The sequence below is a fragment of the Cnephaeus nilssonii genome (genome assembly GCF_951640355.1).
Source record: "Cnephaeus nilssonii genome assembly, chromosome: 20".
NCBI classification, from domain to species: Eukaryota; Metazoa; Chordata; class Mammalia; order Chiroptera; family Vespertilionidae; genus Cnephaeus; species Cnephaeus nilssonii.
The window spans coordinates 6749735-6776518 of record NC_137091.1 but is presented as its reverse complement, the minus strand read 5'-3'; the positions used below and the strand labels follow the sequence as shown (position 1 = coordinate 6776518).

General features: G+C 63.3%; 1 protein-coding gene across 1 annotated transcript in view; it reads right to left on the bottom strand.

Moving 5' to 3' along the window:
* Positions 1-940: 940 nt before the first annotated feature.
* ABCC11 (ATP binding cassette subfamily C member 11) overlaps positions 941-26784 on the bottom strand; it is a gene marked incomplete at both ends in the record, with an annotated part of 35680 nt that continues 9836 nt past the window's right edge. The window contains 25 exon segments of the mRNA XM_079799309.1: positions 941-1030; positions 1142-1306; positions 2461-2574; positions 2936-3014; positions 5528-5687; positions 6045-6243; positions 7492-7581; positions 9097-9283; positions 10928-11065; positions 11166-11392; positions 12559-12756; positions 13872-13975; positions 15513-15602; positions 16027-16111; positions 16183-16317; positions 17976-18179; positions 18952-19024; positions 20918-21045; positions 21047-21074; positions 21076-21105; positions 21107-21117; positions 21834-21905; positions 22586-22846; positions 25044-25151; positions 26578-26726. Coding sequence (XP_079655435.1) covers positions 941-1030; positions 1142-1306; positions 2461-2574; positions 2936-3014; positions 5528-5687; positions 6045-6243; positions 7492-7581; positions 9097-9283; positions 10928-11065; positions 11166-11392; positions 12559-12756; positions 13872-13975; positions 15513-15602; positions 16027-16111; positions 16183-16317; positions 17976-18179; positions 18952-19024; positions 20918-21045; positions 21047-21074; positions 21076-21105; positions 21107-21117; positions 21834-21905; positions 22586-22846; positions 25044-25151; positions 26578-26726 — 3125 coding nt within the window.

Genomic DNA, 26784 nt, shown 5'->3' with positions numbered 1-26784 from the left:
TCTGGCACCCCGGACCCGGGCTTCCCTCAGCCCCGGCTTCATCCGGAAGGACATCCGGTCTAATTAGCATATTACGCTTTTATTATTATAGATCTGTAACCACTGCGTGGGAGGTTTTATTTACAGTTGTCATATGTTACGAATGAATTCTTTATTCCACCCATCTATGCTCTAATCAGGAAACACGCATAGGGCAGACAGACAGCTCCTGCTGGGGGCTGCCGCCTCCGTGCCCACTCCTCCTTCGTGTGGAAGGGGCACCCCGACTTTGTTTGGGAGAAGCAACCTCTCCCGTTCTCAGTGTCTGTGATTCGGGGCAGCTGAGCCCGACCCCGGGCCCAGTGTGAGCACGTGACACGGCATGCCAGCAGCCGAGCGCGGGACCGTGTCAGCCCAGGGAGACGTAGCCCGGGAGCTCCCACAGGAAGAGCTGGGGGTTCCCATCGGCAGCCGGGCGGGTGGGGGGCAAGCCCGGGGCTGCTGGCAGCCACTCTGTGCCACGAGGAGGGCGGGGAGGCAGCCATCCCGCACGGCACCCGGAGCTTCCCTCCCCGAGCCCGCCCCTTTGCGGAGTCAGTGTGAGGGGCCTCCCCGCTAACACGAAGCAGGACAGCGTGTGGCTTCTTTCTACTTTTATTCCTTTTTACAAAACCGGTCCATCACTGGCCCCCTTCCCACACAGCCAGGAGGCCACTTCACGGCACGAGCACTCCACACCGGGAGAGGCGCGGACTTCGCCCTCGTGGTCTCGGAGGACGCCGGGGTCTCAGGTTTGGGGGCCACAGAGCAGCCGCTCCAGGCTTCGCTCCCCAGTCTCCCATTTCTCCCACCCCCTGCGCCCCTCTGCCACATCCGCCCAGCTCTCTGCCGCCTCTGCACCCGCAGGCCACGGGCCGTCCGCTGGTGAGCCCGGCGCGTGAGCCCGGCCCCGTCCTGGCCCTCAGCCCAGCGACGTGGCCGTCCTCAGCAGGGCTGCGAACATGGACCCCGGCTCCCGCTGCAGGGCCTCAGGGCTGTCAAACTCCACAACCTGGAGAGGAGGGAGGAAGGACAGCACTGCTGAGCCCGGCCCGAAGGGCCCGCCGGCCTCCCGGCGCCACCGGCCGAGGGCGCCCTCCCCGCGGCCCGGGACGCCTGTCACCTTCCCGTTGTCCATGACCAGGATGCGGTCGCAGCCCAGGACGGTGGTGATGCGGTGGGCGATGATGAGCACCGTGCAGCCCCGGAAGGCCTCGCGGATCGTGCGCTGGATCAGCGTGTCGGTCTCCGTGTCGATGGAGGCAGTGGCTTCGTCAATGAGGATGATCTGGTGGGTACAGAACAGGTGGCAGCAAGTCTAGGCTGGTGTGGCTCAGTGGATAGAGCGGCGGCCTGCAGACCAAAGGGCCCCAGGTGCGATTCTCAGTCAGGACACAGGCCCGGGTTGTGGGCTTGATCCCCAGTAGGGGGCGTGCAGGAGGCAGCCAATCCGTGATTCTCTCTCATCATGGATGTTTCTATCTCTCTCAAATCAATAAAATATGTTTTTAAATAAATAAAAATTTTAAAAAAACAGGTGGAGGTGGCCTCATGGGCCTGAGACCGGGTCTGGTCCTGGGCCGGCCACAAGTTCGCCGAGACACGGAGCGCTTTGGACTGAGCCCAGACTCCGCTGGCTCCCGTCAGTGGTGACCCCTGGGCCCCGCCCGCCGAGAGGGACATGCTTAGTGACCAGAGAGTTCGTTCTCGGCGGCGTCTTGGGGCAGGTCTGGTTCTAGGAACCGCCTTCCTCTTTGCAGGCGGACGCAGAGCAGTGTCCCCACCTGCGGGCGGGCACACCCGGCCATGTATGTTCTTGCTGCAGCACCGCCGTGTCTGTCTCCCTGACACGCACAGGAGCTGTGACCAGCCCAGGAGGGGGGTCCTGAGTGTCACTGATTAAGGTCAGGCACCCTTAGAAAGAGGGCGTCGTGAGGAAATCAGAGGCCACGGGTGTGACAAAAGTCACGCGTGCACATGTGAGTGTGGAGGTGCGTGTCCATGTGTGTATTTGTGTGCGTGTGTGTACCTGTGTATGTGTGTCCCTGTGCGTGTGTGTTCCACATGTACACGTGTGTGCATGTGTGTGCTTAAATGTTTGCGTTTGCTTGCTTGTGAGAGGAAGCATGCGCCTAAGAGTCCACGCAGCCGTGGTGAGGTGACCGGGGACATTGTCTGGGGACAGTGGTGACGTTTCAGACCCAGGGAACTCCCTGGATGGCTGACGCGAGTCCCCCCTAAGCAGGCGGGGATGTGCCCCGTGTTTTAAGGGGACCGCGTGGTGGCAACTGCGAGGCTCCGGCCTCGGGCTTTCTGGCTCTGGGTTCGACGGACTTCAGTGCGGGTATGGGGTGTGGGGCTGAGGGCCCGGCTGAGCCCCGCCACGCCTCGCCCCCCCCCCCCGCCCCCGACACACGGGCCGTGGTGCTGGGCCCGCCGCACCTTGGAGTTGCGCAGGAGGGCGCGGGCGATGCAGAGCAACTGCCTCTCCCCCACCGAGAAGTTCTCGCCGTTCTCCTCCACCTCCGCCTGCAGCCTCTGCGGAAACTTCAGGATCTGCCGGTCGGGCAGACAAGGGAGGTCACGCGGGCCTGCGGGCGGGCGGACCAACCCCTCGGGCGGCCCCTGTGCATCGTGCCCCTCCTCCGTCTCTCTGCGCAGCTCTCCTCCCACCCACACCCGCAGGACCCCACAGCCAGTGCCCGTCCTAGAGGCCTGGCCCTGCCCCTCGGAGCCAGCTGCTGCCCGGCCGCGGGCCTTACCCCCTCCCCGCCTCTGCTGTGTCCTCAGCCCACACTGAGCCTGCCCCCTGGTGTCCCATCTCATGAGACGCGTCCTCCGTGCCCGAGTGTGTCTGTGGTGCCGGGTGGGAGGCGCCTGCGGGAGAGGCGGCCAAGCCCGGAACCGCTCCGCTCACCGTCCTGCTCAGGAAGGTCCTTTCCAGGGCGCCCCAGATCTCCTCATCCGTGTGCCGGTCAAAGGGGTCCAGGTTCAACCTGCCCAGGGAGGAGGCCGTGCTCAGCAACCACCTGACTGGGGCAGCCTGTCCCGTCCACGGCGAGGGCCAGGGCCCGGGTTACAGAAGCCCATGGGCCCCCGCGAGCGGGCATTACCCGGGCCGGGTGGTATGTGTCCCCCAGCCCCCAAGCCCAGGTGCTGAGGTGGGGCTCTCTCTCGGGGGTGAACAAGTCAGCATGCAGCATTCCCTGGCCACAGGGCATCCCCACCACAGGGCATCCCGCCATGGGGCATCCCCACCACAGGGCATCCCCGCCACAGGGCATCCCCGCCACGGGGCATCCCCACCGACAGGGCATCCCCGCCACAGGGCATCCCGCCATGGGGCATCCCCACCACAGGGCATCCCCGCCACAGGGCATCCCCACCACGGGGCATCCCCGCCACAGGGCATCCCCACCACAGGGCATCCCCGCCACAGGGCATCCCCGCCATAGGGCATCCCCACCACGGGGCATCCCCACCACGGGGCATCCCCGCCACAGGGCATCCCCGCCATAGGGCATCCCCGCCACGGGGCATCCCCACCACGGGGCACCCCCGCCACGGGGCATCCCCACCACGGGGCACCCCCGCCACAGGGCACCCCCGCCACAGGGCATCCCACCACAGGGCACCCCCGCCATAGGGCATCCCCGCCACGGGGCATCCCCACCACGGGGCATCCCCGCCACAGGGCATCCCCGCCACAGGGCATCCCCACCGACAGGGCATCCCCGCCACAGGGCATCCCCGCCACAAGGCATCCCCGCCACAGGGCATCCCCACCACGGGGCATCCCCGCCACGGGGCATCCCCGCCACGGGGCATCCCCGCCACAAGGCATCCCCGCCACAGGGCATCCCCACCACGGGGCATCCCCGCCACAGGGCATCCCCGCCACAAGGCATCCCCGCCACAGGGCATCCCCACCGACAGGGCATCCCCGCCACAGGGCATCCCCGCCACAAGGCATCCCCGCCACGGGGCATCCCCACCACGGGGCATCCCCGCCACAGGGCATCCCCGCCACAGGGCATCCCCGCCACAAGGCATCCCCGCCACAGGGCATCCCCACCACGGGGCATCCCCGCCACGGGGCATCCCCAGCTACAGGGCATCCCCGCCATGGGGCATCCCCGCCACAGGGTATTCCCGCCACAGGGCATCCCCAGCTACAGGGCATCCCCGCCATGGGGCATCCCCGCCACGGGGCATCCCCAGCTACAGGGCATCCCCGCCATGGGGCATCCCCGCCACAGGGTATTCCCGCCACAGGGCATCCCCAGCTACAGGGTATCCCCGCCATGGGGCATCCCCACCACGGGGCACCCCCGCCACGGGGCATCCCCAGCTACAGGGCATCCCCGCCATGGGGCATCCCCACCACGGGGCATCCCCGCCACGGGGCATCCCCAGCTACAGGGCATCCCCACCACAAGGCATCCCCACCACGGGGCATCCCCACCACGGGGCATCCCCGCCACGGGGCATCCCCAGCTACAGGGCATCCCCGCCATGGGGCATCCCCCAGCTACAGGGCATCCCCGGCCCACGTGGAGGAGGGGCTGTCAAAGGGCATTCCCGGCCGCTGGGACCAGCGGGTGGAAGTCACCACAGTGTGACTCAGGGCGTTTGGGGCGATCCCTGCAGGAAGGTTTGCTGCTTCCCTGACTGACAGGAGAGGCGCAGCCATCCCCCCAGGAGGGACGCGGGAAGTCCCCGAAGCCCTCGCTGCGGCCGGGAGATGACTGGGCCCTGGACCAGCCTCGGCCTCCCCGGATCGCCGCGGAGAGAGGACCTTGTAGCTTAGGCCGTTGGCAGTGTGTGTGTGTGTGTGTGTGTGTGTGTGTGTGTGTGAAAATACATGTGACATGTTTGTCACTGTAACCATCTGTAAGTCTACAACTCAGGGGCATTACATGCATTCCCCATCACTGACACTCACCGTCCTCAACAAACACTCCGCCTCAACAACTGCCCTTAAAATCTTAAGCGCATTTACTTCTCCCAGAAAAAGTGGGGCTGCTCCCGAATGGGCGTGAGGAAATGTGTGGCCTCAGGCAGTAGGAGGGGAGCGCTAGGGCGTGCTCCTGCGAGTGCATGAAACCAGGAGAGAGCCCAGTAGGTGCGGCTCAGCGGTTGAGCGCCGACCTAGGAACCAGGAGGCCACGGTTAGATTCCCGGTCAGGGCACGTGCCCAGGTTGTGGGCTCCATCCCCAGCGTGGGGCGTGCAGGAGGCAGCCGATCCATGATTCTCTCTCATCATTGATGTTTCTCTCTCTCTCTCCCTCTCCCTTCCTGTCTGAAATCAATAAAAATATATTTAAAACAAACGACACCTTGCAAATGTCCAGGCATTGAAGTTCACTAAGTGTATACCAGGGTCTCCGTCGATCTTCAGGGACAGCTCATGAGGTGGGCCAGGGGCGCACGAGTGGCCCAGAAACGGACGGCCCCTCAGCCCTGACATCCAGTCCTCACCCCCCACGGGCCCAGGCCAGCACGCACCTGATGGTCCCCGAGAACAGGACGGGGTCCTGAGGGATGATGGACAGCTTGGACCGCAGGTCCTCCAGGCTGACACCGCTGATATCCACACCGTCGATGAGGATCCGGCCCGCCGTGGGCTCCACCAGGCGGAAGAGCGCCGTCCCCAAGGAGGACTTCCCTGTTGGGGCAGGACCAAGCAGGGCGTCGCTTCCTGAACCCGCACGGGGGCCGGCCCAGGTGACACCTGGCGCGCACCTGCCCGCTCCCGCCAGCCTCCTGTGTCCTTCGCGACGCTCCTTGCACCTGTCATTCCCTCATCTGTTTCCCTGTCTGATGACTCGCCCGCCACCTGTCTCCTCCCCGGGACCCCCAACAGCAGGGACTCCGGGTACTACTGGCGAGTGTCTGGGACAGGGCCCAGCTTGACATGAGGGCCAGCAAACCCCTGCGGGGTGCCTGTGCGAACCCCTGCCTGAGAATAGGTGGACACCCCGAGGCCCACGTTGAGGAGGGGCTGCCCGGACGTGCCGCTCACCGGAGCCGGTGCGGCCCACGATGCCCACCACCTCCTGGCCGCGGATGGTCAGGCTGATGCCCTTGAGGACGACGGGGGTGTTGTCGCGGTATCTCATCTGATAGTCCTGGAAGCACACCTCCCCGCGCTGCGGCCACCCGGCCGGGCAGCTCACGCCTCTCACGGGCTGCACGTGCAGCGGAGCCTCGGGGACGCACAGCTCGTGTTCGAAGAAAGAAAAGGAAGCCGGTCGTTACCATCCCCCTCTGCCTAGCCCTGCGGACCTCGGCTGCGCCCCGGGCATGTGGCCACCCCAGCTGCCCTGCCTCGGGTCGAGCCCCGGCTGTGTGATCAGAGGGGCACCCCGGGCCATCCCTGCCCCCGGCTTTATCCCCAAAGAAGGGGACGCCTAGAGCTGCCTCCTTGCTGTTAACACAGAGAACTCTGATTCGGTGCCTGACGTGCTGAAGAAATAGAATCTGAGCAACGCCAACACGGGCAGCAGGGTGTCCCCCGCGGGGCATGTCTCAGCTAGGAGCCCTGGCCACGCGGGCTCTGTCCTCGCCCTGCGAGGTGGGCTTTCTCACACGCGTTTCACAGGCAAAAACCAGGCTCAGACAGCGCAGAGGACCGGCTCACTGTAACGCAGCTGGTGAGGGGACGGCTGCCTGAGCCACACCCCTGACGCCACGCCAAGCGCAGTGGGCGTGTTGGGAGGAAACAGCGATGGCGAAGATGCAGGGTGGCGGCCCGGCTGCCCGCACAGTGTCACCACAGCGTCCCTCGGGGTTAGACCCAAGCTCTGCGGCTCACACGTTTCTCTCCCGGAACAGGTGGGGGACCCGGCCTCGGAGGGCTCCGACGGCCCAGCTGTGTCACCGTGAGCAAGTGCTCAGCGGGCCAGCCCCGGTGTCCTCTCCTGGGTAACGGGCGCAAGAACGCGACAGCCTCATGCAGGGGCTTTGTGACTCGTGAGATAATCTAAGTATCGTAGCAGCGAGCCTTTCCCTGGGCCAGGCCGGCCCAGAGCTGTGTGTGTCCGTCCGTTCACCTCTGTGACCACCAGCCGAGTAGCTACTGCGAGCTGTCCCATTCAGAGACGGGACAGAGGCCGCAGAGGCTGCACAGCTGATTCAGTGGCGAAGCTTAGACTTGAACCGGGTGATCTGGCTCCAAAGCCCCTGCGCCATGAAGAGACGCGGTCGTAACACCAGGCCTCACTGCCATCCTTGCTCTCAGACGGGGCAAGCTCCCATTTCTACAAAGGGAAGCTTACTCCCTCCACATCCGGGACGCTGGCCCGCAGAGAGGTCGGCGGAAATGAGCCGCCAGGAGTGGAGGAGCCTCAGAGAGGAGACACGGAGGGCGGGAGGGCGGGAGGGAGGCCAGAGCCTCAGGAGCCTCCCAGGAAAGCCTCAGGGCCCCGGGGACGTGCAGAGACCTCCACACGACCCAGGCCCGCGCCCACCTTCATGTACTGCAGCATCCGCTCCACCGCGGTGAAGTAGGCCTCCGTCTCCGTGCCCATGCGCGCCGTGGCCTGGAAATTGGATGCCAGCTGGAAGGGAGGAGACCGGCAGGTCGGGCTACCCGCTGTGGGAGCAGGAACGCTCCAAGCTCTCGGTTCCTCTCCGCAGGGGGGTCCCGGAGGGCTAGCATTTATCTGGCATTGGTTCTGCGTGTCTAACATGCACTGACCCTCACGTTCACACACATGCCTCCCACGTCACGCTCCATTACCTCCCTATACAGACAGCAGTCCTGGCACAGGCGGTGATGGACTGCACCAGAGTCACACCGCTAACGTGGCAGAGCCCGGGTGACTCACGCATCCTGACCACACGATCATTCTTTTCTATTTTTTATATATTTTATTGATGTCAGAGAGGGAAGAAAAGGGAGAGAGAGACAGAAACATCAATGATGAGAATCATCGATCGGCTGCCTCCTGCACACCTCCTGCGGGGAATCAAGCCTGCAACCTGGGCATGTACCCTGACTGGAGAGTCGAACCATGACCTCCTGGTTCCTAGGTCAGCGCTCAACCACTGAACTACACTGGCCAGGCCCGACCACATTCTTAATCACTTCGCTGTGCCCCGCGGGGCATGGCAGGAACTCAGTGGAGCCAAGTCCAGCAAGCGCCTGGCTCAGCACCGGCCCAGGCCCAGCTCCCAGTAAATCCCTCCGTGGTCGCACCGGCCAGCTGAGTGGAAGCACAGCCATCCGCGTGGCCCACGCACCGGGGCGGGTCTGCACACGGCCCGATGAGGGCGGTGTGTGTGTGCAGGTGCGTGCCCGCTGCGGGGCTCACCAAGAGGACAGCGGGGCCCTCTGCTTACCCGGAGGAGGCGCCAGCCCTGGGCACACAGCTCTGACGCCAGGGAGAAACCAAGCTACGTGAGCACAGAGGGCGGTCCATGAACCCGGGGAGGGGCGCCCCGGACCAGCAGCCAGCGTTCCTTCAAGTCTGCCTCCCGCAGGAGTCTGTGGCCGTGACCCTGACCAGCCGTCCCCTTCCCCCCAAGCCCGGGAGGTACGCCGACGGCACGTCAGGCCCCCCTGGATGGACACCCTGACTAAAGCTAGATCCCCAGACCCCGTGCTCTGGAGCGGGGTCGGCGGGCTGAGGAAGCCTGCGGGAACGGGGACCCCTCCCTTTTCAACAGCCTCCCCACATCGCCCAGGAGAGTGACAGCGGGATCAGGGCACGACGTGGAGCGACACCAGCCAGGCAACCGAGAGGCCTGCGTCCTTGGCCTGGCTCTGCTTCTCACTGTCCACTCCAACAACCCTCCTCCTCGCTGGCTCAGGCTCCCCATCCGAGCAGTAGAGGCTGGACCCTGTCGTCCGCTCCCCCTCCCTTCCTACACCCTCTGCCTCGGGTGGTGTCTTCCACGCAGGCTTCCTCGTTCAGAGGGGCCAAGGAAGTGGAGAGCCGATCCAGAAGGCCACGCATGTGGCTCAGTGGTCACGCGTGGCCAAGTCCCAGGCGGAACCACAGTCCCATGGGCCCCCTGGGCCTGCCCGCGTGCTCACCACACCGAGCCCGCTGTCCCAGCCCCTCCCTCACCTGCAGGATGAGGCTGATGGTCAAGGCTTGGTAGGAGTGGGAGGCCGAGGAAGCCCCGAGAGCCACGAACAAGGCCACGGCCAAGGTCACCAGGTTGGCCATGAGCTCCATCCTCAGTGACACCCACCGCGTGGAGGACAGGAACATCAGCTGGTAGTTGTTCTGCATGTCGTTCAGCCTGTTAAACCTCGAGGGAAAGGATACCCCAGAGCCACTGTGTTGGTCTGCCCAAGGGCTTCCCAAGGTCGCCCCCTCGGCCGCCGCTCGCCACCCACCAGCACAGCCTGACTTCCCTTTTCCTTTTGCCCACCCTCACCCGCGGGCATTGTTTCCATTGCTTTTCGGAGTGGAGGAGAAGCTGGGGGGAGGAACATCAACGTGAGAGAGACACATTGATGGGTTGCCTCCTGCGCGCACCCCGACCAGTGCCAGGATCAAACCTGCAACCCAGGTGCGTGCTCTTGACCGGGAATTGAACTTGCCACCCTTGGATGTGTGGGCCAACGCTCGAACCGCCGAGCATGCCGGCCAGGGCACTGCCTGACTTCTCGTTGGGGGTTCCCTCCCGCTCCCCTTTCTCAGCCATGAGTTGACCGGACCCCGATCTAGGCCCTGAGCCACTCAGGGCCACCACCCACCCCTGCTCGTGACCTTCACTGGGCCAGGATGTGAGCGGGCGGGGGCGGCGATGCCTCCCGCTGCACCTCTGCCCGGGGGCTGTGTCCCCTGTGGGTGCTGAGCATGGACGGGCTCTCAGTGCTGATTGCGTGCCAGCATCACTCCCGGGCCCCGCAGCCCTACTGTCCGCACCATCCTCGGGGGCTCTCCAGGGCCACTGGAGAACTGGTGCCGGGTTCATCCACATTCCAGCTAACTGAACACACACCATCTCCCACGCCCCCGTCTTACCAGGCTCCGAGGCCAGCTCAGGTGCCACCTCCTCCTGAGAGCCTTCCCGGACTTCCTCCCTGAACTCTGCTGGCATTTTATCTGCTCCTCTCCTATGCTGCCTGTCACATCCCACCCCGGATTATTACACACACACACATAATATTTTTGTGTCTCCGTCTTCCCCCAGACTAGGAGCTTCTTGTCAATCCTTGTTTGGCCCTTAAGTAGCTAAGGTCATAGGACACAATTCAGTTTTGTTTGTTTTAACAAACATATAGAAGGTACACCCATGGGTGTGAATGCAGTAAAAGAAAACCTGTTACTTAGCAAGTTCTTGGTTCTTATTTTATGAAAATTAGATGCCTGTTTGGAAGGGAAAGAAAAAACAACTGCCTGGCCCGTGTGCCTCAGAGGCTGAGCGTCCACCTATGAACCAGGAGGTCACGGTTTGATTCCCGGTCAGGGCACATGCCCAGGTTACGGGCTCCATCCCCAGTGTGGGGTGTGCAGGAGGCAGCCAATCCATGATTCTCTCTCACCACTGATGTTTCTGTCTCTCCCTCTCCCTTCCTCTCTGACATCAATAAAATTATATTTCAAACAATAAATAATGTAAAAAAAACACACAAAACAAATGAATGAGACAGTGCTGGCCCGTGCCGCTTCTGACGACAGCTCCACGGCTCCAGGTCTACATTTCCTGTGTCGCCTCCACTCTGTCCCTGGGGGGTGGTCTTACAGAGGAGGCTCTGAGGCTCCCCAGTGAGCGGAGTAGGCCGTGTTCCCACTGGTGCCCAGCACCCTGCTCCCGCCACCCCCCCACATACCCCACCCCATTCTGCCCCACGGCCCCGCTGCCCCACAGTCCCCCGCCAACCCCCGCTGCCCCCCCCCCCGTCCTGCCCCATGGTCCCGCCATCACTGGGCGCAGGGGACTCACTGGCTGATGAAGTCCTCGGTTTTCCCGTAGACGTGGATGGAGCTGAGACCGCGCAGCGCGGTGAGGATGTGGGAGAACAGCGGGGAGCGGCTGTAGTTCTCCAGCCTCTTGAACACGTTCATGGCCCGCTTGAACTTCCTGCGCCGAGGAGGAGAGGGTGACGGCCGCCCCTGTCCAGGCGGGTCCCAGCCTCCGCCCGAGGCCACCCGCCCTCCCACGGGCAGAAAAACCCACTCACACGTAGTAGAGGAGGCAGCCGGCGAACAGGATGACCCCGACCAGCAGGATGTAGGGCGACAGCACGCTGACGATGACCATGTTGATCAGCACCACCAGCAAGAGCAGCAGGAACTCCTCGGCCACGATGGGCAGCAGCTGGTCCAGCTGGTCCAGGTCCCCCGCGAAGCAGTTCAGCAGCCGGCCCGTGGGTGTCGTGTCGAAGAAGCTCATGGGGCAGAGGGAGACCTGCAGGGACGGGCGCGGCCTTAGGGGAGCTGGGGTCTGGGGTGAGGGGGCGGGCTCTGCTCACTGGAGGCTCTGGGAGGGCGGGGTGCTGCCCGAGGGGCGTCGGGGAGGCAGCGGGGGCAACGCAGGGGCTCCAGCGTGCGGACTCCTCCACCTGCTGCTGTGTGGCCCTGGGCAAGTGGCTTCCCTCCTCTGAGCCTAAACAGATCCCCAGGCCAAGCAGACCTGAACCACGCCTGTGTTGTGCCCTCACCATCGTAAGCCTGACGCCCACCATGTGGCACACGGGGACATGTGACATGCGAGAGAGAGCCGTGACATCTCTACGACGTCATTGGCTGCCACCCCAGCGGGATGGACATCATAGACCACTTGGCATTCTAACCAGGACGCCTGGTGCTCCCACAGCAGTGTGAGGGTAATGCCAGGGAGCTTGGGGCAATCCCACGTGACTCTGCGTGTGACAGTGCTCGGCCCACCGAGGCCAGCGCTGGTGTGACCACTGACCCTCAGCAAGGACAGTGGATGGCTAGGACCCGCCTCCAGCAGCAGGTGTGTCCGGCCCCCATCCACCTGGGGGCCTGGTGTCCACTTACAACCTTGGGACACTCTGGAACAGGCAAAACCACGAGACAGGAAGCAGGTCCGTGGCTGTGGGGTTGGAGGGAGGGAGGCATGGACAGGGAGCCTGGGGCCTTTCCAGGGCAGTGAAGATAGTCTGAGCCCACGTTTGTCGAAAAAGTGAAAATAAAGAATGCCCCAAAATGTAGCACCTGTCCCAGCCTGCCTTGCACCCCAGCTGGGCCTCGCTTGGGCACTTCCTAGCCCGATACCAGTAGCAGCCATCTGCAGATCTCTCTGTAGCTCCTGCCTGGTGGCCCCAGAGCCAGTGACCCAGTGTGGGGGGAGGGACATAGAACGTGCACCAGCCAGAGGGAACCTTTGTGTAAACTGTAGATGTTCGGTAATGATGATAATGATAGGTCCATATTGCTCGTCAGCTGGAACAGGTGTCCCACACGCAGGCAAGGTGTTCGAGTGGAGGGGGGTGAGGGCCTGCGAGAACGCTATGCTCTCCACTCCGTTTTCCTTAAACCAAGCACTGCTCACAAAGGCTAGCTTTTTCGTTAAACCGGAGCCGCCCAGCCCGCGCAGGCCCGGCGTACCTTGCTGAAGAGGTCATTGTGCAGCGCGGTGGACGCCTTCCTGGTGGCCCGGGTGAAGGCCGCCGAGGAGCAGACCCCCACACAGGTCAGGACCAGGGCGCTGAGGCCCAGCACCGTCTCGTAGAAGGACAGGTGGGGGTTGTCCAGGATGCTGCCCGGGTCTGAGGTGGTTCTGTTGCTCTCGTGGCTGCTATTGGTCTTCGAGAAAGAACGGGGGATGCGGTGTGCCGATAAGTTCCTCCGGCCTCTGGCCCCGGCTCCTGGCCCCGAGCCCCCTGTGGTGCCGAGCCGGGAGCTGGGAGCATCCTCCGTTCGCACACTTGGCCTCGGGCTCTGCTTCCAGACCCTCGGGCTTCTGAGACCTGGGAGTCCCCTGGCAGGTGGCTGGGCTGGGATGGAGGCCCGTCACCAGAAAGCCACGCCGCGAGTGGAAGCTGGGAACCTCCCGCCCACCCCGTCCTCCAGGGAGAGGGGCTGGGGTGACATCAGTCACTGCACGTGCCTCCAGGAGGAAGCCAGACTCCCATGGATTCGAGTGCTTGAGGCACGTGCCGAGGAGGCCCCGGCCCAGGTACACCGCCTGCCTGCGACGCTCAGTGATGCCCGAGGACGTCCTGTGGGCTCAGCCCGCACCCCGGCCCTTCCTCGCCGCTCCCTAAGAGGGGCTCAGGGTGACCCGGAGCCTCTCGCAGGGGCCTGAGAGCCATCCCTCTGAACTGTATTCATCACAAGGGTAAGTCCCTGGAGGGTGGACACCTCGTGTCATGCCCCCATGACCTCGGGCCAGCAGGCAGCCTGGGGGTGGGCGTGCCTCCCCGTAGGTGTCCGTCTCTGCCTGGGCCCCGCCCCCCACTCCTTGGTTCTCCCTTAAGATGCGCAGGTCACCTCTGCACAAACCAGAGCGGCTCCCGGCCTTCCCCCGTGTCCCCCGTGATGGAACAGAAGCTGCTGCCCCGCCTCCCCACGTCCAGCAGGTCTCCCTTCCTGCGGCCGCCCAGCCCGACGCCCGCCCGCCCGCCAGGGGCACGGGAGCAGCGTGGTGTGCAGAGCCAGCCTGCCTGGGCCACAAAGAAACCTCTTGGTTTTGTCCCCAAAAGACCACAGGGGGACGGTTCAGGCTGTGAGCACCGGGGCGTGCCGGGTGGAGGCACCCCGAAGTCTGGCTCCCAGAGGTCCTCCCTGGGCCCCGTCGGTCACCTGGGCAGTGGCAGGCGCTGGGCTGGTCCTGGGGTCCCCAGCTGGGGCTCAGCCCCCAAAGAAGCCACTCCCTCTGCACGGGCCACAGGCGCGCCCCCCACGCCCAGGGCACTCACCCCTGAGCCCTGCTCCAGCCAGTAGCTCAGCCACCAGAAGTAGAAGGTGGAGAGGAAGACGAACAGCACCACGAGCAGGAAAACCGCCACGGCGACCGCGTACCCTGGGGAGGGAGGGGGCGTGACCGGCGCCCAGGGAGGCGCACAGCCCCCTGGCCACGCTGCTCGCCCACCCAGGCCCTCAGACCCCCCGCCCCGGTCCCTCCACTCGGACGCCTGGGAGGACCAGCAGGAGCTGGTTCAAGCCCGGGCTCTGCTGCTGACCACAGCGTGGCCTGTACCCAAGGTCAGGGACATCCTACTTCCTCGGTGCTGGCATCCAGCACCCCGCCCAGCGCCCAAGATGGCATCCAGCACCCCGCCCAGCGCCCAGCCCCCTCCTGTGGGGGGCACCTCGGTGTGGGTGCGGAGCCTGGTGCTGGGCACGTGCCTTCTCGCTAGTCGGGACGCCTGCCCTACACGCCGAGTCTCTGCGGGGCCCCGCCTTACACAGGGCTTGTTCTAACGACGAGCAGAGTGGTCAGGGGTCACGGGGACTCTCAGAAACCTCTGCAGTGACCCCCAAAAGTGCAGCGCCGTGTGCGTGGTGTGGGGGTGTATGCCATCGCACAGTGACGTGCGGAGGCCACGCAGCTGAGCTGGGGAGCTGCTACCTGCGCCCGCCTTCAGAAGGACACACTAGCGCCTGCGTGCGCCCTCATCCGTCCTCTCGGCGCCGCTAAGCACTTGGCTCGCTGAGTGCCGCTGGGACACGGCCCGGCGTGAACCATGTTTCCTGGGTCCTGTGCCCTGACGCTTGGCCTGGGGACCCCGATCCGGGGAGGCCCTCCCAGGGTCAGCTCATTCCTAGGGATGGCCAGCGACGGCTGAGCTGACACACACGGCCGCCCACAGCCCACATCCTGACGCCTCATCAAGCACGCGCCCACACGAGCCAGTATTCCCTGCCCCAGTCCCCCAGCAACTAGGGAACCCCATAGCCAGGGCCCCGGAATTACTCCAGCCACCCGGCCCTAAGCTTGCTCATGCACCTCTGCCCTGCCCACTCTCTCCCATGGAAACCGGTAAGGGCCACGCTCTCCCCTCTCCCCTCTCCCCTCTCCCCTCTCCCCTCTACCTCCTGGGGCCACGCTCTCCCCTCTCCCCTCTCCTCTGCCTTCTGGGGCCACACTCTCCCCTCTCCCCTCTCTCCTCTCCCCTCTGCCTCCTGGGGCCATGCTCTCCCCTCTCCCCTCTGCCCTCGCCCCTCTGCCTCCTGGGGCCACACTCCACCCTCGCCCCTCTGCCTCCTGGGGCCACACTCCCCCCTCGCCCCTCTGCCTCCTGGGGCCACAATCCCCCCTCGCCCTCTGCCATCTGACCATCCTGGGGCCTCCCGTGGCCCTGGGGGCACAGCCTGCCTGCTGTGGGCGGGGATCTTGCTCATGGCGGTAGCGCCCACGTCTGCAGGTCTGAGTAAGACGCATCTTGGGGGCATGGTGCCTCCAGCGCCCCGGGGACATGGTCCTGGCATTGGCTGTGGCGGGGGAGCTGCCGTAACCGAGTGGCTGGGATGGTGCAAGGTGAGCCTCGTGTGGTGTGACCCTGGGTGCCCCGGCCCTCCCATGACCTCCCCCCTCCCTGGGACCCGGCCTCAGGCACCTCCGGCCGCCTGGATGTAGTGGTGGTAGACACGCCATGTCGGGGACCCTTCCTCCATCTCCTCCTTCTGTGTCAGCTGGTTCTGCAGCCCTGGGCGGGGGGAGGGGGAGGAGGGGGAAAAGGAGGAGCTCCTCCCGGCTCCTCCCAGCGCCCAGCGGCTCCCGTGAAGCTTCTGCGCCTGCCCCCTCCCGCTCCCTCGCCTCCCGGTGGTGGCACCCACCCAGCCTGCCCCAATCCACGGAAGACCCTGGACCCAGAGTCTGGAAAGGGGGTCCATCCCCAGCTATTCAACCAGCCCTGAGGGCCTGGCGTCCCGTGCGCTGGTGGGTCAGGCGCGGCTGCAGAGAAGGGGGCAGAGGTGACCCTGGGCCAGGGTCCTGTTCCTAATGGTCATCGTGACACTGCACCCCGGAGTCACTCAACCTCTCTGTCCTCATCTGGCGGTAGGGAGGTGCCCTGCAGCATGCGCTGCGGGGACAGCGGCCCCGGCCCACCCAGCGCCCAGCGCGCTCACCTGCGCTGTCCCCAAGAGGCTCCTCCGGGAGGGAGCGCGGGGCCGGGCTGCCCACCTGAGGCTCTTGGGCCGCCTGCAGCGTGTCCTGGGGGGAAGCAGGGCTGTGAGCGAGGGGGCTCCTCCCCGAGGGGGAGCGGGGCGGGGTGGGGCGATCACCTGTGCGGCCTCCCCGTGCAAGGTCTGGATGAGGTGGGCGTACCGCCCCGCCTTCTGCATCAGCTCCCTGTGCGACCCCCGCTCGCAGATTTTCCCGTCTTCCAGCAGCACGACCTGGTCGCAGAACTGCAGACACTGCGGAGGCGGGAGAAAGGTGGTCTTCAGTGAGCACGCCCAGAGCTGCTCAGCTCCACCATCCAGAGGAGTGCAAGCCAGGGTACAGTGTCACTTACACTTGAGGCCAGTGCACTGCAGGGAGGGCCCTCAGCCCAGCCTGCGCCGGGAGCAGGCCTACGCCGGCAGGCGGACATCCCCCAAGGGGTCCTTAGCACTGCTGAGGAGGCGGGAAAGGCTCCCGCCACCACCGCAGCGCTCCCAGCCCTGAGCCCAGCTTCAGCGCTCTCCTGCCCCCTGGTGGCACACTGACTACCAGGGGGCAGCTCCTGCATTGAGCGTCTGCCTCCTGGTGGTCAGTACGCATCATAGCGACCGGTCGTTCTGCAGTTCGGTCAATTTGCATATTAGGGTTTTATTGTATAGGGTTACCAGGTTGGCAGAAATTGAACAATGGACAACCCCAGGTGTTGGTGGTGACTGGAAGGAAAGGGAACACTCGTAAACTGTTGGGGCGGGTGGTAGATTGGCAAACTCCTTTGGAGAGCAATTGGACAATGTCTCATAAAACTAAAGATTTCTGAAGAATTGTGAACCAACAATCCAACCCCTTAAAACTCTATCCTAAAAAAACTTTCAAATGCACATCAACACATATAGACCTATGTACATTGAAGCATTTTTTGTAAAAGTGAAAAATGGGTAAAGACCCTACGTGTCCATCCTCGGGCATAAATTCTGGGATTTCCAGGGATCGGAACCCCATCCCCGCGAGACTGACCGCTGCACTATCAACGTGGACGATCTCGAAAATGTGACATGGCGGGAAAAGGCCGGTTGGCACCAGTCACGGGAAGGACAGCAGCAACGATGTGAGGACCAGGGCGTGGAGAAGGAGACTCCACTGTGTCTAGAGAGTCATGCTGATGTGTAAAGGGAGGAAGGCGTGGGCGGGCACCGTGCACAACCGGCGAGGAGGGGACGGGGGGTCCACGCATGATTGGGTCATCGGGGTGCTGGACACGGGGTTTTCACTAGATCGCTTCCGAAATCTTGTTGCTGTTAATCCTCAGCCGAGGGTATTTTCCCATTGGTTTTTAGAGAGGGGAAGGGAGGCGGGGAGACAGAGAAACATCGATGTGAGAGAGATGCATCGATGGGCTGCCTCCTGCACGCACCCGGACCAGGGCCAGGGGACCTGCAACCAAGGTACATGTCCTTGCCCGGAATTGAACCCGGGCCCTTCAGTCCCCGGGCTGAACGCTCTGTCCACAGAGCCACACCAGGCAGGGCCCTTCGGAAAGCTCTTTATGCCTCTTTTTCATGCGAGAAAGACAGTGTGGCTCAAGTAGAAGAGGAGGGAGAAATAGCGACAGTGTCTTGAGGCCAAAGCCAAGGACGACGGTGTCCAGGGCAGCCCCACTCCGCCCTGCTCTCGGGGGAGACTTGGGGTTCTTCCTGAGGAACGTTTTCTCTTTTTCTCCTTCCAGAGCACGGGCCCCCTGCCGTGTGGAAGGTAAAGGGGACCCTGAACCTGGGTTTGGATGCTCACCAGCCCATCTCCTTCACACGGAAAGGAGAGGAGGGCCAAGGTCTTTATACCACGCCCTCGGGGGCGGGGGGGGGGGTCTGGTCTGAGGGGGAGGGGAAGGTGAGCCGTCCCACGGGAGGGTGGTCACCTGCAGCTGGTGCGTCACCAGCACGACCGTCTTGCCCCGCAGCGCCTTCCGGATGCACTCCTCGAAGATGTGCCTCCCCACCCGGGCGTCCACGGCCGACAGCGGGTCGTCCAGCAGGTAGATCTCGCGGTCCGAGTAGACGGCGCGGGCCAGACTGATCCTCTGTCTCTGCCCCCCCGAGAGGTTGAGGCCCCGCTCCCCGATCTGCGGACGGGCAACCAAAGGCGCTGTGTTCGGAGGTGAGCACAGCCAGGCGGGCCGGGGGGCAGCCCGAGGCACCTAAGGAGGGGGCACCCCTGGCGTTAGCATCAGGGCTCCCAGCGTGCGGGGAGAAAGTGTCCCTCGGGGGAGGGTGGCTGGAGCCGACGTGGCACGTGGCCCACGAAACGCTGCTCACTGAGAGAGGCTGGCCACGGGGACAGGGGTTGAGGACGCCGGGGTCCGCGACATGAGAGCAATGGACAAGCCCCCTGCTTCCCTCACGGCAGGTGTCAGACAGGAAGCCGCAAGGGAACGAATAAAAGAAACCAGCAAATGCGGACAGGACAGCGGTGCCTCCCCCGGAGGAGGGGGGCTGCCTCGCCAGAAGCGAGGTGCTCGGGGCGCCAGCCTGGGCTTTGCCGGGGGAAGTGGCCACAGGCTGCGCGAGGACCACAGGGAAGTCAGGCAGCGCCCAGCTCACGGGGAAGGCGGCCGCGGGCCACCGATGGGGCGTCATCAGAGACGCGGCAGGCAGGACTCCCGTTCTGGGGCCTTGGCTGCGTTCCCCCTGCAGGAGGGTGCTGGCGGGGGGCGGGGAGAGGCGGGGGGGGGGGGGGCGCTTGGGAGGGTCCTCATCTCAACCTCCCTCCCTCGATGGGGGGCTCGGAGGCAGCCGCAGTGGGGGCCGCTCTGGGCAGAAGCTGGGGCCCCTCCTCTGTGCCGGGAGGCAGCCCAGGGTCCCACGGAGCACGCTGGCCTCTCGCCTCCCACTCACCTCCGTCAAGTCCCCGAAGGGCAGGATCTCCAGGTCGTGGTTCAGAGAGCAGCAGTGGAGCACCTGGAGGTACCTGCAGGGTCGGGGCGCTGAGGGGCACGCGGGCAGACCCTGCCCCCCCAGGTGTGGAGGGGGGCGCTCGCACTCCCGGCTAAGGAGACTCTGTTCACTCCCCCCCCCCCCCCCCGCCTTCTCTTCTTTTAATCTAGCGTGTGCGTGCCCGGGGTGAACGCCGGAGCGGAAACCAAAGGAGAGTCAGCGCAGTGAGAAGCCCCCTCTCTGGCGTCTGTGACCCTCAGGGGCTTTTTATTGCCCTGGTTCCTCCTCCCCCGAGGATATTTTTTCAAGTGATTTTTAGAGCGAGTGGGAAGGAGGGAGAGAGAGGAGCATCGATGTGAGAGAGACGCATCGATTGGTTGCCTCTTGCATGTGCCTGGGTGGGCCCGGGATCAGACCTGCGACCCAAGCACGTGCCCTCGACCTGGACGCGGCAGTCCTCGGGCAGACGCTCTAGCCACTGAGCCACACTGGCCAGGGCCCCTCGGTGGCTTTTCTTAGGAGCGACTGCCATCGCAGTTCCTTATGCATTTATTCAGGAACAGCCAATTCCCGTGCGCACGTGTGCAGCTTATATTGTTTAAGGGCCCCGCAGTATCCCGTCACACGCTGCACACAGCGGCCTAAGTATGTAATGGTGCCCCCGGGATGGACATGGGGGTCTTCCTAGTCCTCTGCTGCTGTGCCATGTGCAGTGTGGACACTCTTGCACACGGGTCTCCGTGTTCAGGTGAGACTCTGTGTGGCGTGCCCAGCAGCGCCCAGCCCGTGTTTGTTTGGACAGATATTTCGAAAGGGCCCTGGGTCCCATCGGCGTGGGGGCAGTGCGGTGATCAGACGAGGGCTGTGTTAGGACGACACCCCTGGGGGTGGACACGGGGAGAAGCCGGAGCCAGCGCAGCCAGGGCAGAGCCAGGGAGCAGTCCCAGCCAGACACCCAGCGCAGAGCTGGCCGCCAGCACAGAAGAGGAGCAGAGAGATGGAAGGAGAGAGCGCCGTCCAATGAGAAGGGGCTGTGAGAGGAGGGGCTGGCTCCGGAGAGCCATCACGCCACACTGGGCAACTCGGGGATCGGCCAGCAGCTCAGCAGCTGGTGTTGGGCCGACCAGTTGGTGTTGGGCCGACCAGTTAGTTGGTGTTGGGCCCGACCAGTTGTGTTGGGCCGACCAGTTGGTGTTGGGCCTGACCAGTTGTGTTGGGCCTGACGGCCTGGAGCTGGCCAGTGTGAACCCCTCCAGGCCTGTGCCCTCGGGGCTGTGACTGGGGGGAGGGGCCGATTGCAAAATCAAGTGAAGTCAACAGAGGCCTAGTCCCCGAAGCTGGGAGCCCAGCTGTGGCGTGCGGGCACGGTCCCCCCTCCCCTCCCCTCCTCCGCCGCACAGACCACTCATGGTCAGCAGGGGAATGTAAATGTGTGAGCAGGTCACCCCAGCCCCGGCAGCGAGAGCCGCCCCCCCCCCCCCCACCACCAGCCATGAACCCAGCTGATGCCTCCACATTGACAACCTCATCGCTGTCTTGACCTCCCTCTGGCTTTGAGGTCAGGAAGGAATTCATACAAACACCAGTGAAGCTAACTTGTGTGTGTGTGTGGGGGCGGGGGGGGCACAGACTAAAGTAGTGAACCCTGGGATTTATGACAGCCACTGGGTTCAGGCCCAGCGACAGCAAATCCCACCCGCTTTGGCCACATGACTGAACCTCTTGGGGCCTCAGCTGCCTGGCCTAGAACATGGAGGTGACAGTGGCCTTCCTGTCACAGCCAGGAGGGCTGTGCTGGTGCCCGTGAGGGGCACACGCGAGCGCCAACCGCTCTCAGATGGCCACTCGCAACGGGGTGGGGCCATGGGGGAACCATCCCCTAACAGCCGCCTCCCCCACATCCTCCCGGCCCCTCCCAGAGGCTTACCGCGCCTGGTCGCACTGGCTCCCCATGAGGATGTTGTCCCTGACGCTGCCCGTGAGGAGCCAGGCCTGCTGGGGCACGTAGGCCAGGCTCCCGTGCACGCCCACCGTGCCCTCCAGCAGGTGCATCTGCAGGACGTGAGTCAGCCTCAGGGCGGCACCGGGGACAGCCAGGGCCCCTCCGCCTCTGGACCCCGGGCTCGCCTATGAAATGGGACTTGGCATGACATGCTCCTGCCTGGCCGGCTGGCTCAGGGGTTAAGCATCAACCTATGAACCAGGAGGTCACGGTTGGATTCCCAGTCAGGGCACATGCCCGGGTTGTGGCTCAGTCCCCAGTGGGGGGCGTGCAGGAGGCAGCCAGTCCATGATTTCCTCTCATCATTGATGTTTCTCTCTCTCTCCCTTTCTCCCTTTCTCTCTCTGAAATAAAAACATTTTTTTTAAATGGGAACCTCAGTTGTACAACCACAAGGACCTGAATTTAAAAAACAAAACAAAAGAACAACATGCTCCCTCCAGCCCCACCAGTGAGTCAGGGTGTGACCCCGAGAACTCGGAGCTAAACCAGGACGTTCCCCGCGGGGACCGAGCAGGGTTTGCGTGGAAGACACCCCATGCTTTTCCCGCTTGGTTTCCAGCCCCTTTCCATGGACGGAACGCCCAGGCCCCCCTGACCTTCCCTGGGTATCCCAGAGCTATTCCCAACGTGCGCACATCGGGTGGGGAGTGGTCCTTGTGTTTTGGACGTCACCGCAAACGAGTTAGTGGTAGAGGGTCACCATCGCTGCCGTTTAAAACAGCGCCACAAAGGTGTTTCTCCGTAGACGCGGCCAACGCCAGCCCCTGCCGAGTCTAGTCAGTGGGCATACGGGTCTTCCCCATCGGGTTCTTCCTGCTTCTCTGGGAGAGAAACTCACCTCCCCCAGGACGGCCGACAGCAGGCTGCTCTTGCCGCTCCCGGTGCTGCCGCAGACCCCCAGCAGGGTCCCCTGAAAAGCCCAGCACAGACCGGCGTCGGCACAGAAGCCCTCCCTCTCCCCCAGCTGCGTCTTGGGGTTTGAACACAAAATCGCCAACAGAAAACAAAACAACCACGCAGCCACTCAGGCAAGCACATCTCCAGAGCAGATCTGCGGTCGGGCTACAGAGGGGCGGCCTCCGAGGAAGGCCGTGGAGTGGCAATGGCGGAGGGGGCTTGTGGGTAGGGGGTCCTGGGAGGAGAGAAGCCCAGTTCCAGACCTGCCTGTATTCTCTGCACCTGTTTCTCCATCTGTAAAACGGGGACAACAAAGCCAGCTTCACAGTATTCACCCATTCATGCGTTCACTCATTCATTCATTCGCCCACCAAAGGTCGTTTGAGTTTCTCCTATGCACCAAGGCTTGAAGAAAAGGCCTCTCGGGAGCCTAGCTGCTGGTGGGGAGAGAGACCATGCATTACAGAAGCAAGCAGACACACTAGCAGGGGGCGAGGAGTCATAGAAGTCAAATGAAATCGGCTGCTATTTCACAGAGTGGGGGGCTGAAGCCGTTGGAGGTGGGTTGTGTTTTAAAGGAAGGTTGGGGAGGACAGTTTTTAGCCAAGGAAACGGTGGGAGGCCAGGCCCGGCTCCCAGCCTCAGGCCCATACGCCTGGCCGCTGGCCCGCCCGCCTGGCAGGAGGAGGCTACCTTTGACACCGCCAGGTGGATCTTGTGCAGCGCCGGGGCCAGGCCGTCCCCTGTGTCTGAGGGCCCGAGGGCGCCTGGAGGGGGCTGAGCCGCGGGCGTCCCCTCGGGAGCGTGTCCGTTGCTCTCCAGCTCCAAGGCCCCGTTGACCAGCCCGGGGCAGGCCCTCCGCCAGGACAAGGTGGCCTTCTCCAGCTCCAGCGCTTTGCTGGGGTCCCTCCCCGCCTGGACGTACAGCACAGGGCTCTCCTGCAGGAAGAACCGCTGCCCGGGCGAGAAGAGGGAGGGGGGCGGCGTCAGGCCTTCAGCCCCGGAGGAATGTGTCCCCCTGCGGCTGGCCGGCCCGGGGACTGGTCTGTGAACGAATAAACAGCGAGAGTGTGAAGAACTGCCGGCCATCGAGGGGAGGCCGGTTTCTGTTGGAGGTTCTAAACCAGGCGTCCTCAAACTACGGCCCGCGGGCCACATGCGGGTGTTTTTGCCGTTTTGTTTTTTTTACTTCAAAATAAGGTATGTGCATTGCGCATAGGAATTGGTTCATAGTTTTTTTAAAACTATAGTCCGGCCCTCCAACGGTCTGCGGGACAGTGAACTGGCCCCCTGTTTAAAAAGTTTGAGGACCCCTGCTCTAAACCGAGGGATTTCCAGTGTTCACACCACTGGGCCCCTCTTTCTTATCGGAACACTCCCCGCCTATTCATCACTTTCTCTTTTATTTCACAGTGACTGGCAGCCTGAGCTACGCTAGCCTCATCGTAAGTGAAGGCAGCTGTCGAGTCATAGTATCCATGTGTAGTTTCTGTTTCCTTTATAACTAGTAAAAGTCAAAAGGTCTGCCTGGCTGGTGTGGCTCAGTGGTTGAACGCCGACCCATGAACCAGGAGGTCACAGTTCGATTCGCCGTCAGGGCACAGGCCCGGGTTGTGGGCTCCATCCCCAGTGGGGGGCGTGCAGGAGGCAGCCGGTCCATGATTCTCTCTCATCATGGATGTTTCTCTCTCTCCCTCTTTCTGAAATTAAGAAGAGGAAGAAATGCCTCTGATGTCTGTATGATTAGGCATTTAAAAATAAAGGTAGCAGGTCTGCCCAGGCACCAGGTGTAAGAGGTGCTGTGTGGAGCCATCTAGTTCTAAGTCACTTCGCTCTGCGTCTGCATCTCCCTGTGTGCAAAATACAAGAGTTAAACGATGTGGACTTCAGCATGGGGGGCGGGTACCATCCCTCCGCAGTGTCTCCCGGAGACCTGCTCAGGACGAGGTCTGGACGTGGTTTGTGCCCAGCAGTGGGTGCTGCGTCACTGTTATTCCTGCGCCTTTGGTGGTGCCTCACTTTCCACAGTGAGCGCCTAGTACTGTATAAAAATAAAACAGTATTTCCCAAAGAAACGAGAGGAGGTCTGTTTCTTCGTTACTAAAAAGCTGGACCTCAGGTGTTTCCCTGGATGAATAACCACCTCGGGCCCCGGGCACGTCCTCCTCGGAACGGCCGGCCCCTTTATTCTGTTTGTGAGCTGAGTTATTTTTAGTAACATGTCGAGCATCCAGGAGCCCACCCCCATCCCAAGAGCCATACTCTGTACCTGTCCATGGTCCTTCCCCATCTCATCCCCCTACTTGGCAGGGACTGGGTGCTCCACGCCCTCCAAGCTCCCCACACCCACAGCCCCAACCACTGTCCCCGCCCACGACCCCCACCGCTGTCCCCGCCCACCCCCCACCGCTGTCCCCGCCCACACCCCCCACCGCTGTCCCCGCCCACCCCCCACCGCTGTCCCCGCCCACACCCCCCACCGCTGTCCCCGCCCACACCCCAACCACTGTCCCCGCCCACACCCCCACCACTGTCCCCGCCCACACCCCCACCGCTGTCCCCGCCCACACCCCCCACCGCTGTCCCCGCCCACGACCCCCACCGCTGTCCCCGCCCACACCCCAACCACTGTCCCCGCCCACACCCCAACCACTGTCCCCGCCCACACCCCCACCGCTGTCCCACGACCCCCACCACTGTCCCCGCCCACACCCCCACCACTGTCCCCGCCCACGACCCCCACCGCTGTCCCCGCCCACGACCCCCACCGCTGTCCCCGCCCACACCCCAACCACTGTCCCCGCCCACACCCCCCACCGCTGTCCCCGCCCACACCCCCCACCGCTGTCCCCGCCCACGACCCCCACCGCTGTCCCCGCCCACGACCCCCACCACTGTCCCCGCCCACACCCCAACCACTGTCCCCGCCCACACCCCCCACCGCTGTCCCTGCCCACGACCCCCACCGCTGTCCCCGCCCACACCCCACCGCTGTCCCCGCCCACACCCCAACCACTGTCCCCGCCCACGACCCCAACCACGTCCCCGCCCGCTCCCCCAACCACTATCTCGCATTCAGGAGGAACGCCAAGGGGCTGGAGGCAGGTGAACGCCCAATGCCAAGGCCATGCAGCCCGCCCTGACCGCTTACCTTGAACCTCTCTGCCGCAGACTTGGACTCCGTGAGGCCTTTGACCGAGAAGGGCAGGAAGAACACCGCCAGCCGCATGGTGTTCCAGATGGCCAAGACCGTGAAGGCCTGGCCGGGGCGAGAGGAGGTGGTGAGGGTGGCCCCCCTACCCCGCTCCCTCCATCCCTGGAGCCCCCATCCCTGAGCCTCGAGCCACAGCACAGGACCGTGCAGCTTCCCACAAGCAGGTCCTTCCTTTGGCAGTGGCCAAGCTGGTTTGGGGAGACTGAAGAAATGGGTGAAAAAGAGCCGTGTCTTATTAAAGTCCCTGAGTCTGGAGGCCTGGTCCCTCTCAACTTCTCGTCGCTTAGCCAACGGGGAATGCTGTAACTGTGGGCATCGCCAACAAGCGTAAGCCTGGTTCGGGGAGGCCATTCGGGAAGCACCCAGCGAGCAGCGGTGCGACGGCTTTGCTGCTGTCAGCCGCGCGGCACGGATGTGTTGCTGTTGAGGTCATCTTTGTTCTTATTCGCCTTAGATGGTCTTTCTCTTATTGAGAAACCTCCCTACGCATCGCCTGGCCCATGCCTCACTCCCACGGGAGAACTTCCGGCCTCCGGGGTCCCGGCATGCGAGCTCCTGCAGGCGCCTGGGTTGCCGGTTTGCTCCTGGCCAGGGTGCGTGTGGGAGGCAACCAGTCAATGTGTCTCTCACATCAATGTCTCTCTCTCTCTCTCTCTCTCTCTCTCTCTCTCTCTCTCTCTCTCTCTCCTTCCCTCCCTCCCTCTCTCCCTCCCTCCCTCCCTCTCTCCCTCCCTCCCTTTCTCCGCCCTTCCAATCTCTCTTAAAAAATCATTGGGGGAAAAATACCCCCAGGTGGGGATTAAAGTGGACATAAACATAGATATAGATATAGATGTAGATGTAGATGTAGATGTAGACATAGGTACAGTGTATGATAAACTCCGATGGGCCTGACTCCGCCTGCTCTGAGCACTGTGTGACCGCATGGCCTGGGCCAGGCAGAGGAGACTGCTGCAGGGAGTATGGATGAGCCCTTGCCTACAGACTCCCATGATGCCCTCCTGCTTTGGCTACAGTCTCGGCCTCCCCAGCTGTATGCCCACCTCTCCAAGATCAGCTCCCTGCCCTCCTCTCCTCAAAGAACTGGGATCCCTGCTCTTGCCCGGGCAGGGGTCAGACCCCAAAGGGAAAGACAGAAGAAACTATGCCTTTTCATTTAAAAGTGTATTTGGGGGCTCACAGAGAAATGCATCTGTTTGGGGTTCCCAATCACATTCCAGCTCCCCTGAGCCCCGCAACGACTGTCATCCCTCCCACCCACAGCTGGGACCCAAGGTCTTGGGATGTCAGTTTCTCCCGGGGGTCAAAATGGAAGAAAGCTTGAGCACCCTAAAAACCCGGAAAATTAAAATCAATTCCTAGTACCTATTTGCAAGCCATTTAAGTCTTTGAGGGGCATAAGCTGGACAAGGACAAAGGAGAAAACTTTCTGTCCATTTAAGGGGGAAAACAAAACACTCCAGACACGTACCGTGGAAGCTGTGAGCTCCAGCTGTAGGCCAACGTGGATGAGGAACATCAACATGGTGGACACGGTGGGGGCCACAAACAACAGGATCATGCTCAGGCTCTGGATAAACCCACTCTTCTCCATCAGCTTCCTTTCCTTCCTTCTCAGGTCTGGGGAATAAATGAGAAACCCACAGAAGTAAGCCACAGGAACATTCTCCACAGAACA